Source organism: Lucilia cuprina, chromosome 3 (assembly GCF_022045245.1).
Source record: "Lucilia cuprina isolate Lc7/37 chromosome 3, ASM2204524v1, whole genome shotgun sequence".
NCBI lineage: Eukaryota > Metazoa > Arthropoda > Insecta > Diptera > Calliphoridae > Lucilia > Lucilia cuprina.
Window position 1 is genome coordinate 26,947,182 of NC_060951.1, and position 13,133 is coordinate 26,960,314.

The 13,133-nt window shown below is 30.2% G+C and overlaps 2 protein-coding genes across 2 annotated transcripts; one reads left to right on the top strand and one right to left on the bottom strand.

Annotated features, from left to right (window-relative positions):
• Window positions 1–1,627: 1,627 nt before the first annotated feature.
• LOC111686576 (bystin) lies at window positions 1,628–9,678 on the bottom strand. The gene is made up of 6 exons (XM_023448946.2): window positions 9,461–9,678; window positions 9,283–9,400; window positions 8,791–9,190; window positions 8,345–8,737; window positions 8,169–8,288; window positions 1,628–1,924 (listed from the first exon to the last, which is right to left on the bottom strand). Exons 1-6 carry the CDS (start codon window positions 9,587–9,589, stop codon window positions 1,777–1,779), a joined length of 1,308 nt encoding a protein of 435 aa, XP_023304714.1. The 5' UTR covers window positions 9,590–9,678; the 3' UTR covers window positions 1,628–1,776.
• An 818-nt stretch (window positions 9,679–10,496) lies between these two features.
• On the top strand, window positions 10,497–11,856 carry LOC111686577 (40S ribosomal protein S6). The gene is made up of 3 exons (XM_023448947.2): window positions 10,497–10,633; window positions 10,899–11,103; window positions 11,182–11,856. Exons 1-3 carry the CDS (start codon window positions 10,628–10,630, stop codon window positions 11,715–11,717), a joined length of 747 nt encoding a protein of 248 aa, XP_023304715.1. The 5' UTR covers window positions 10,497–10,627; the 3' UTR covers window positions 11,718–11,856.
• The last annotated feature ends 1,277 nt before the right edge of the window (window positions 11,857–13,133 follow it).

Below are 13,133 nucleotides of genomic sequence, written 5' to 3' on the forward strand. Positions count from 1 at the left end.
TTATCGAATTACAAAATTATGCGAAAAAAAACCTCTAATGCAACTAGGACGATTCTCTTATATAGATTGGATATATTAATTTGTTGATGAGCAGTTTTTAGGGACAGCATAGGTACCGATAACGGCGTCAAGAAGTCTAAAGGACCTGCTGCTATTAAATGACATACGAAACATACGAGTCTGATTGTAGATTGTAGAAATGCTCTTATGACAATTTAATATTGGATTGTGTTCGAGACCCTAACAATGCAATGTACATGGTAATAAAATTGCTATCAAAATAGTAGGATTAGGTTCGAACTTTGACATAGATAACAGGGTAAACAGAGGAGTAAAACTAAGGAATTAAAGCCAACTTTTGATGTGGGGGCTACCATAGGACTGGAACTAAAGACGATTGAGCACAAAATTTGCCACTGTCCTTAAATACAGGTTGAAATGGCAGGAAATAGGTTTAGTGACAAAGCAAGAGAAATAACGGGGCTCAGCTCCCACAGTCTACTCGATTTTATCAGGGGAATTAGTCATTTTTTACATTTCAATTTTATAAGAAGACACTAATCCATTAACAATTCATTCTTAGGAAATATATTAAGTTAAAAAGCTTAAACGCCTTAGGAACTGACCTGCTTTTATTTTCTCTTTTGTTTTTGTTTTCTTGGGCTAAAATATAAAATTGCTCATAAAATTATATTTGTAACATTTTTTATAGCCATTTTTATTATTTTCCCCCTTAATTTCCAATAATTAGGAGGACGTTTTCCATTTTATTTCATACAGCCGACTTAAATGCCAATAATTTCAATTACTTAAAAAAAACCCGAACAAAAACCATGCCAAAGTTAAACACTTTTTTTACATTTAAACAAAAATCGATGATGTCCACATTTAAATCGACTTAAAATGTAAATTTAAGAGAATTTAAACAACTATTTAGCATTAAAACTTTTCTCCTAAAAAATAAAAAAAAAACTTTAATTATGATTCTTATAAATTAAAGTAAACAAACATAAATCAAAAACTTAAATTGCAATATTAAATTTTTTAATATAAAAATTGTATTTAATTAAATTAGTAAAGTATTGTATATGTATTATAAATAAATTATATGAAAAGTATTATATACAAAATAATAATAATAATAATAAAAAACCAAATTAAAACTTTATTTTGTTAAGAAAATTTAGTAATTAATACTTTGTTAAAATAAGGAAAAAGAAGAACAAAAAAAAACGAAAACATAATTGTTATTTAGTTTAACTAAATTGTTTTTTATATGTAAACGAAATTATTTTAAAACAATTTCAATTCTTTTCTAAATTTTATTATATACAAGAAAAAGAAGACAAAAAAATACAACAAATGATGATGACCCCTCCTCCAAAATTTTTCTCTCTTTCTTAAACTCTTTTTTTTTTTATTATAAAAATTTTTGTGATAAAAATGCTTTTTATATCCAAAAAACAAAATATAAATAAAATAAAGCTCATATCATCGAATAAAAAGAAAAAAATTACCAGCAACTCTATAAATTAAATAAAGTGTCCAATGATTAATTAATAAAAAAATGAAAAACTTCTATTGAAAATGATGTTTTATTTTTATCTAAATAAAAAAATTTACTTTGTGTATTTACAACAATAAAAAATATAATATTCATTTTTTATTTAAAAAATATTTAATTGTTTTTTTTTTTTTGTAATTTATTTCATTTCAAGTAGAAATAATTTAATGTAATTAACTATTCTGTAATTCGTTTGGTTTGTGGGCAACATTTTACTCATATCCTACATCTTGATCTGTGTACATTTCCATGGGCACTGCCGCTGTTTTATTATCACATTCCATCATTTCAACGTCACGACATGTGGCCGCTAAAAGTTCTCTGCGTATTTCAGGTGTCATTTTTGGATGAGATTGTTTTCTGTTAAAGACAAATATTAATAATTATGTTTAGTATAGTTGTAATAGTAAGAATCAGTTCCCAATTTTCCTATAAACAATCAATTCCCAATTTTCCTATAAACAATCCCGTCTCCTCCCCATCCCCATCCCCCACTTGTAAGGTTAAGGTGGTTGGTAGCAGTGCCGAGAATCTGAATGGCTAATTAAAAGCAGTAAAAATCCGATATTTGGATGTCGATAATGTCACGCTTATGTAAACTTCACTAGTTTTTCACCAAACCTTGATGTACTTCAAATATGTTATTTGTAATGACTTTTCTACACCTCTTTCCTTACTTTAACTTTGTTTTCATTTGTAAGGAAATATTTTGTTATAAAAGTGAACAATACGTAATCGCATTTTTAGATGTGAATAAGATATAATTTGTAAAGTATGACATCAATTAATTTTTGCTGACATCAATTATTCATTAGGGGGTTTTAGGACCTCTCATACTGATATTAATTGGGAAAATTAAAAATAATAGTTTATTAATGAAAAGATTAAAAAATGAAAGAGATCTATAAGATAATATTCATTATTTATAAAAATATTTAGTTTTGCATGAAATTACATTATATTATAATACCGTCAGTAAATCATGTATTCTATTAAAAATTATAATTTGGTAGTCGGTTCTAATATAGGGTCCTGCCAGAATTTGGAAAAGTAATTCAAATTGTTATCATGCTTACATATTATAATTTACCACAAATAACGAATTTGAAAGTGCCCCTCTAAAATTTCGAATATTAGAAATTTATTCAGAAATTTATATTCTGATTACTTTTAATACTATTTAAAATTGCTGTTAACAAAAAACTGATTGTCCTAAAAATGATTATAGAAATGCAATTATGGATCGTGCCTTATTAAATATTGTATTGAGATTAATTAACTTATTTTAAACTTGTTTGTATCGAATTTCATTTCGACAGAATATTTGGGACCACAAATTAGTGAACTAACATGGTGCTACGTCACTTCCATATCAATTAAATACAAAAATCTATTCATCTGCCAAATTTTAGAGCTAGAATATTCAAATTTTACAAAAAAAAAAGAAATTTAACATAAATGTAAACATTTTGGTGTAAAATGGACGCCCAGCAAAAAAAGTGTCGAAGAAGATGTAGTATTTCCATCACAACTAGTAACCCGAAGTGTAATTTTACATTAGAGTGTCATCTGAACTACATCTAATCTATTTTTAAAAGCAGTAAAAATCCGATATTTGGATGTCGATAATGTCACGCTTATGAAAACTTCACTAGTTTTTCACCAAACCTTGATGTACTTCAAATATGTTATTTGTAATGACTTTTCTACACCTCTTTCCTTACTTTAACTATGTTTTTATTTGTAAGGAAATATTTGGTTATAAAAGTGAACAATACGTAATCGCATTTTTAGGTGTGATTAAGATATAATTTGTAAAGTATAAATTCAACATCTGACGAGTGGAGTGGTCCGGTCAAAACGGGGTCTCTTTGACTCTACTTGACAGTTCGCGTGTAGTGAACTACCACGTAAACCAACCAACCAACCAAGAATCAGTTTTATAGTTTATAGTTTTTAAATTTGAAACAAATTAGTTTAATGTTTAAACATGAATAGCAATTACTCTCATGTTTGTCTTGGTCTAGTTTAAATCGTGAGTGTTATTGACATTGTGACTTTCATAACTTGTATAGATTCCAAAGGGTCACTTTGCATTATAATTTATTTATTTAAGTACCATAAATGAAGATTTCCTTTTATTTTCAATTTGTAGAATATACTTAAGACCTGATGAGCAGAATAACCGATCAAAACTGACTCTAAATTACCAGATATAAATGGATTCGAATCTATTTTAGGCCAATAGTTCTGTAAAAGTTTTAATATTTTCAATATTATCTTAATTCACCGAAATATATAATAATAATAGTTTTTATACCCACCATCATGGGGGTATATTGATTTTGTCATTCCGTGTGTAACACATCTAAATATTGTTCATAGACCTAATAAAGTATATACATTCTGGAACCTCGTAAGATTCTAAGACGGTCTAGCTATGTCCGTCCGTCTGGCTGTTGTTGGCACGATAGACCTGGTTCACACTAGGAAACTTTTCATTTTTGTGTGTAAGAGAAAGAGAAAGAAATATCAACCATCTCTTTCTCTCACACACAAAATCAAAAGTTTCCCAGTGTGAACCAAGTCATAGCGTACACACAGAGATAGTGAGATGAAATTTTCCCAAAATAGTCTCTATTGAAAATGGGCAAAACCGGTCTATGATTTCACATAGTCCCCATACAAATGTACCCCCGGAATGTGGCGTAAAAAGCTTCGAAAATTCATAAATTCGTTGTCATGTAAATGTAAATGCCATTAAATTTTACATAAGTTAGTTTTGTGATATCTGAATTATGACGGAAATAGGACCATAATTGGCAATACCCCCTTTATAGGGGGTAAAAAATACTTTAATGCTGATTACTCGCTTCAAAATAATTACATAGCAATGAAATTCGACATAAACAATTTTTGAATGAATCCAAGTATCTCTATGAAATTATTTTGGGATCGATCCATATTTGATCCTGCCCCATATAAGATCCCCATTAGAAAATTACTTTAACGCTAACTACGTGCTTAAAAATGCGAGTACAACAACAAAATTCGACATAAACATGATTTGTGTGTGAACCAAAATCGTTCTACAATTAACCCTAACCCCATACAAATGTACCCCTTGGAATATGGCGTCAAGAGATTCAAATATTAATAAATTCGTTGTTTATGAAGCAAATACCATGAAATTTCGTACAAGTTAGTTTTTTGATAAATAAAATTCTGAATTATGGAGGACAAAGAACCATAAAAACCACAAAAAATTTCTATAATTCTAAATACTGACTTTATTTGGCCACAAAGTTCGTATGTCCCCAAATTTCTATATGAAATTTTGTTGGAATCTGTCCATATTTGACCCTATAAGGTCCCCATCAGAAAATTACTTTAACGCTTATTACTGGCTTAAAAATACGAGTAGCGTGATGAAATTCGACATTAATATAATTTGTATGAACCAAAATCGTTATACAAAATTTTACGGGGATCCGTCTATAATTGACCCTACCCCCATAAAAGGTCCCCATCAGAAATTACGATCAGTACTGGCTTAAAAATGAGAGTACAACAACAAAATTTGACATAAACATAATACGTCCCAGCAAAAAAATTTTGAAGTTGTTCAGGAAGAAGGGATATGTTCATGATTTCTTTGGTACGCATTCTTGTTAATGCATTTTAAATACATGCCAAAATTCTAATAAATTTGTCATAAGTAAAGTCATGAAAGATTGCACACAATCCACTTATGTAAAATTCTGTTATAAAAATTGTAAAATTCACTAAAATTTGGTATTCTCTTAAGACTCAAAGTAAATAAATATTAATAATACCATTAATTTTATTAGATTTTTGTATTTTGTTAAAATTAGTAATATTAAGACCATTTTAACATCTTGATTAATAAGAGAAGAAAATACCAAGTTGGTTGAATGCTTAACGGATTTAAATGCATTTTAAAATAATTATAGTGCACCAATGAAAATTTGCATGAGAATCATCGAATGTTCACTGGTTATAAGCATTTTTTTATTTTTACTAGACTTATCAATTTCGGCATAAAATAGTTTTGTATGAGTTTAAATTTCTCTTCCAAATTCTACGAGAATCAGTCCATAAGAGGGAGGCTCTAACTTGCATAAAAGCTTGCTTTAAAAAATCACCTAAATGCTCATCTGACTTAAAAATGCGAATACAGTGATGAAATTTGACATAAAAATAATCTGCATACAAAAATCGTTCTACACGATTTCACGATGATCGGTTCATAATTGATCCTTTACCACATATAAGGTCCCCTGTTGATAATTACAGAAAATGTTGTAAAGACAGATGAGAATAGGTCCATAGGTGATACTACCACGCTTAGAACACCTCTTACATAAAATTCATGTTTATAAAAATTGGACAAAGAAGATTTGTTTTTAAAAGTAAAACCTTTAAAAATGGCCTTGAAATAGGTCCATTAATTTATTACCTTGATGTTCATATTAATTTCGATACATGATAATAAAATATTCATAAATATCAAAATTTATTAATATGGTAATAATTTGATGGTGAAGATTCGCTATAGCCGAATATAACATTCTTACTTGTTAAAGATGCTTTTGAAATATAATTAACGGTTTTAGGAATTAAGTATACAATACAAAAGTTTAAAAGTATGGCCGGTTATAGCCGTTCGTTTGATTTTATGTAAAATTTTACCTTAATTCAGTAACATACTTAAGGTACTTCCAATTTTGGTAAAAAACCTATGAATTTTACATTAGCGTGTCATTGGAGGGATGTTGTTCATGTTTGACAACTATGAACTACATCTAATCTTATTCACAGATGCAATAAAAATCCGATATTTGGATGTCAAAAATAACCTGAATTCGTTCATTGACATCTTTATGTTAATTTCATTGGTTTTTCACCAAAGTTTGATGTACTTCAAATATTTTATTTGTAGTGACTTTTCTACATCTCTTTCCTCACTTTTAACTGGTTTTTGATTTGTAAGGAAATATAATCGCATTTTTAGATGTGATTAAGATGTCGTTTGTAAAGTGTGACACCAATTATTTTTTGCTGGGACGTAGTCCCTAATACATGTTCAGCATATGGTCACGACAATCACGACAACATCGTATGGAATAACTATGTAGAAATAGCTAAATTTGAAGGTTTGCATTTCGATGAAAACTACCGGCGATTATTACAACAAAAAGAGAAACTAAAGTCTTAATATAGAGTATTTACTATAAAAAACAAGTTTGTGGAAAACCATTTAATATATGTAGTCTGCACAATCGGAATGGTTTGAAATCGCGATATGTTCAGCTCCAACAAGATTCCCAAGATTTTATATAAAAATAAAACAAATGTGTATTTCAAATTTATCAGAAGATCTCTTTTTATTTAAACCAAAATATTACCTCGTAGAAGTAGATGGTTTTGTAAATGTAATTGCACGTAGTGCTTGTGTCGTAGGCAAATCAAAAGTGATTTATAATGTCAAACGAAACAAGCATAATTTTGGTGGCAAACAATATTTAAGCACCGTTAGCGGTTAATCGTTAGAATCTTCCAACAAAGTTGCAAAAAAAGACAAGCTTTATAGGATTCTAACGTTGTTATGAATAGTATTTCAAAATGTAGTTAAATCAATTTTAAATTAAACACGATATTTTCATTCTTAATAAAAAAACAATTGTCCCAATTTTCAGGTCTTGAGCATAAAAATCACCTGAAATACTAGAACTACTTCAATCTTGGCACAAACCAGAAAGGTTTAGTTAGATAGTTTGAAAGGAGAAAGTACATATATACATCAAATCCAAAGAAATACAACTAGGCCTCTATCGGGCCTATTGTGCGCTCCTTAACCAGTGCCAACCACCTCCGGTCTACCAGACTACAACATTAACCACTAAACTACCGGAGGCCAACCAGAAATGTTTACAACGACAAATTTACAGATATTTTAACTCGTGTTGTTTTATTTTCTTTTGCAATTTAATAGAATTGTATTCTCTAACTGGATACTTGATTTGTTTTTGAAAATCCTTGATTATTGGAAAAATACATGTTCTTCCAAAATTGTTTATACATTTTTTTAAATCCGCAATGATTACAAATGGCTCAATAGTTTCAAATTAGAATTATCACTTGGTCATGAAAATGATTTCTATAAGATAAATATCACACTTCATGAAATAGACCACAACTCTTCGATCTTGGCTTGAAACGCTTTTAACTTTTTTAGATTATTGGCACAAACCAGAAAGGTTTGCAATGTCAAATTCACACTTGCTCACAATCAAGACAATGCAAGGATTCTCACATGGATCGATGGCAAAATATTTTACCCCAAATTATGACATAAATCAATTTCTAATTTGAAAGCCTTGGGAATTATTGGCATACGGCCGCATTTCGGAACAATTACTTAATAACATTAAGGGGATCTTCTTAGCTTGTTTCTATTAACACTATTGATGTATTTATTTGCCGAAATCTCAAAACTTATGAAAGTATTTTAAAAGTCATGACCCCTAATTATTTAATTATAAATTTAACGAATTTCTTTTCAACAACTAATAAAACTTACCTTAACAATGCAATTAAAGCTTCTTTCTGTTCCGATGAAATATCATTCTTATAGCGTTGAACAAATGTCAATAAACTTTGATGCCATAAAACGGGCATTTCACGTTTATCATTTTCAAATCTAAAAAAAAAAAATATTTAATTTTCAGAACAGAAAGGAATGTCCTTTAAACCTACCTTAAAAAGTGAAAAACCGCAGCATCAACTACACGATATGGCAAAGCATAACGTTTATCGAGGAAGTAACGTATAAAAATAGAATTAGCACCAGTATAACCCATTTCACAGATTTTCAAAAGACAAGCGGAAGAGTGTAAAACTGGTATAGAATTACGAGCAATAACACTGCCAAAAATAATAGCTTCACGTAGAGTACAATCACCAGCTTCGAGCAAAGGTAAAATAATACCCTTCATAAAGGCAGCCGGCTTAAAGAGAGCCCTTTTTAAAGCATTATACAAATGCATATTTAGCTTTTTATATTCAGCCAAATCATCACGTATGCGAGGTAATAAAACTAGATTATAGAAGCGTTGAGCCATAGCTTGCGATAAGACGGAGGAAAAAATTCTGAAAGAAAATTCTTTTAGCAACAAGATTAGCGTTATAATAATTAGCATTACCTTGCACCCTGGAACATAGCAGCAGCACTCCAATTGTGTGGTTCTGTTATGAATAAAATCTGTTCCCAATTACGCAATTTGGGTATAATCTTAAAAGCCTTTGGAACTTTACCACTACGATAACGTTTCATGACATCTCTAACACCCTCATACATTTCCTTTACACGTGGATCAAGTTCTTCGAGTTTCAATGAACCTTCATCGGAAAGTTTTGTTTGTATATCAGCTTGCTTTTCTTGTATTTTACTCATAATCATTTCAGCCAATTTGAGGGTACGCTTGCCACCATCTGGATTTTGAAAACGTTCAAACGCTTTGGCATCTTCTTCGCCGATTTCCAAATCATCCATGAAATCCTGTTCATTGACATTAACATTTTCATCTTCCTCATTAATGTCACCTAGTTAATGATAGGGGTAAACATAATAAATACAATGAATTTAATAACAAAACATAGTCAATATGCAAAATTGCTCGATTATTGCAACTTACCCAAATCAAAATTAACTTTTTTTCTTGGTGCTAAACTGGGAAAATTGTCATCATTCAGTTCCAACTGTTGTTGCTTGGCTGCCTCTAAGATTTTTTTACTTGTTTTACTATCCAAAACCTAATAAACATTTTAAAATTAGTCAATTCTTAATTTTCACCAAATTTTTTTAAGACTCACCGATGATTCCTCTGCTCGAATGTGTATTTTATTTCTGTTCTTTTGTTTTGCCACTTTGCCTTCTGTTAATTGTTTCTCTAAGGACACATTTTTTGCCGGTGCTAAATTGGATTTTTTTGGTTTACCCATATTTAATTAATATATTATATATTATATTTTCTGGTCAAAATAAAATTATTTCGTTTTTCTAAAACCCACGTGTTGTTGTTTTGATTTGTATATTTTGACACTTAAATGTAAAACACGTAGCTTTTGTATATATCTTAAATAACAACTTTTTCAGAGTTGTTTTAAATAGTACAAATGTACGTTAATTTTAAAAATTCTTTAATTTAAATACAAGTAATATAATTATAGTCAGTCTGAACATATAATACCCTACACCAGTCATCAATATTATATGGGTTCCTACTTCGATATAGAAATATTTTTATAAAATAGGAAATATCAATATTTAATGTAAACGAAATAAGCTAATGGCGTTATTTAGAACTGTTATAATATTTCAACATTTATAAAATTAATCCTCAAAAATAATTTTAAACTTAACCATTATTTATTAACAATAAATTAATGAGAATATAAATTTTTCTAGATTTGGATTCCGAAGATATCTTAGGCCTCCAAAAAACTGATTTTAATAAACCGAAGTAAAATCATAAGAAAATTATTGAATTTTTGTCCTTTAAATTATATAATTCTTTTCAATTTTTCCATTATAATAATTTGGAGCATCTTATTTCGTTCTTTTATATTACTAAACTTTTGAATATAAAATAAAACAATGCCAACATAGATGTGACCACTATTCTGATTATTAGAAATCACGTAAAAGTTACCGCCCTAACCTTAACTTTTTTCCATTTAAAAGCAGAAAAATTTAATTTTTCTTACCACATAAGAAAATTAATTAAAAATAACAAATATATATCAAAATCACTCAAATATTTTTATAAATTTATTTTTTCAATTAATCCAATCGAAACAATATAATTGCTTCGAAATATAAGCGTTTTTCTGAGATGCGACTCTGTGTAATGTAACCACGCCACAACTGTCAAAAAACGACAATTGTGTAAAAACGCCCTATCGCCATCTCTCATCTGTCTCTTTTGACATCTTGCCTACTCCTTTTAGTTTGGTGTTCCTCCAAATCAGACATTAAAAATGAAGGTGTGTAATTTTTTTTGAAAAATATGTGAAAATTCGTGTTAAAACTCTAAAATAAATGTGTAAAAACCTTATGAGTATGCTTAATTCTTGAAATTTAAAAAAATTGTGCGTAATTTTCGCGTGATTGATGAAATTAAGCTCGATTATAATTTGTTGTACGCTAACCTCTACTCATATATATTGTGTTCTAGCGATTAGCAATCGAATCAATGAGTTGTTGTGAAAACAGTATTATTTATATGGTGATGTTTTATTCCAATTACAGCTTAACATTTCATATCCCGTAACGGGATGCCAAAAACTTTTCGAAGTTGTTGACGAACACAAATTGCGTGTGTTCTATGAAAAACGTATGGGCCAAGTTGTCGAAGCCGACATCCTCGGTGACCAATGGAAAGGTTATATGCTTCGTATTGCCGGAGGTAACGACAAACAAGGTTTCCCCATGAAACAAGGTGTCTTGACTCATGGTAAGTATCTTAAACAATTAATTGTTTTTTAGAGATTCCTTTGGAACTGATTTATTTTTAAATGTTTGTATTGTTTAGGTCGTGTACGTTTGTTGTTGAAGAAGGGACACTCTTGCTACCGTCCTCGCCGTACTGGTGAACGTAAGAGGAAATCAGTCCGTGGCTGCATTGTTGATGCCAACATGTCCGTTTTGGCTTTGGTTGTTGTCAAGAAGGGTGAACAAGAAGTTGAAGGTCTTACCGACGTCACTGTTCCCCGTCGTTTGGGTCCCAAGAGAGCCAGCAAGATCCGCAAGTTGTACAACTTGACCAAGGAAGACGATGTTCGTCGCTTCGTTGTACGTCGCCCTCTCCCCGCCAAGGATGGCAAGAAGGCCACCTCCAAGGCTCCCAAGATCCAACGTCTCGTCACCCCCGTTGTCTTGCAACGTAAACGCAGACGTGTTGCCCTCAAGAAGAAACGTCAAGTAGCCTCCAAGGAAGCTGCTGCTGATTACGCTAAATTGTTGGCTCAACGCAAGAAGGAAAACAAAGCCAAGCGCGAAGAGGCCAAGAGACGTCGTTCCGCATCCATGCGCGAATCAAAGAGCTCCATCTCTAGCGACAAAAAGTAAATAAAAACAACATCAAGATTTAAACATATTGTTTATTTTTAAAAATAGGGAGGCATTTTTAGATGGTTTCGTGAATTAAATAAAACACGAAAAGTAAACAGAAAATAAAAAAATATTGTTTTTTATTTAAAAAAAAAAATCTATTTGTATTTTTTATATTATGGAATCTTATAGAAAGTTTTGGAAGGATTATAGATAGTTTCCCATATAGCATTTATTTATTTTTTTTACTTAAATTATACATCCCTGTGATTCATTACAATGAAAAATCAAATACGTTATCAGCTTTATGCTAAATAACAGTTGAATGAGAGATATTTTGCCGGTTAAAGTAACGATAAAAATTAACCTGAAATTGAGATAGTATTGTTAATCTATTACAAATTGAACAAAATTATTCAAACTTTTCATTTTGTAATAGATTTAGTTAACGTTTTGTTTTATAATTCAAATGCATTGAAACGTTAAAATTGCATATCCTACATCACTTTAGTTGTAGTTTTATGATGGTGCTTGTATTTGTAACTTGCAAACATGTTTATTTACACACATTAAAATATACCAAACGGTATTAAAATCTTAGGCCCATTATACAACTTGACAATAACTAATGGTAGGATTTTATAATGCAGATAACTCTTTTCTAATTATTATGATTGAACTTAATTAAGTATAGCTTTAATACTTTCTTAGATATACGAATTTTTTTAATTCATGATGGGGCTTCAAGCTCCCCAGATTAGAGTCCGCCCTTTTTCCACCAAAATGGTCAGATTAATATTAAAGGAATTTATGCAATATTTGATGAATCTAGTTATATTATGTTTTTATATAAACAATATTTTGTATTTTATTCATAAGCGGACATTAAAAGTCAGCTTGTTATACTCTATGGGGGCTCCAAACCCCCTCCCCCCAGATGAAATTCCGATCTTTTTGCTTAAAAATGGTTCGATGTATATTAAAGTTCTTCGTGCAAAATTTTATGTATTTAGCTCTATTAGTTTCCCAGATAAATGAATGGGAGTTGCCGCCCCCTTATGAGTAGTCCGCCAATTTATTACGAAGTGTTTACAAAGATAAATAGTTTCCCAGATAAATGAATGGGAGTTGCCGCCCCCTCATGGGTAGTCCGCTAATTTATTACAAAGTGTTTACAAAGATGTTGAAGTTATTCTTGCAAAATTTTTAAATTCTAACTGTAATAGTTTCTAAGATAAACGGCGCCACGCCCCTAATGCTAGACCGCCCACTTTTTGTCCTAAATAATCTAATTGACACTTAAGTGGCTACGACCCCTCTCCCCCAGATAAAAGTCCGATCTTTTTCCTTAAAAAATGTTCAGATGTATATTAAAGTTCTTCGTGCAAAATTTTATGTATTTAGCTCTATTAGTTTCCCAGATTAATGAATGGG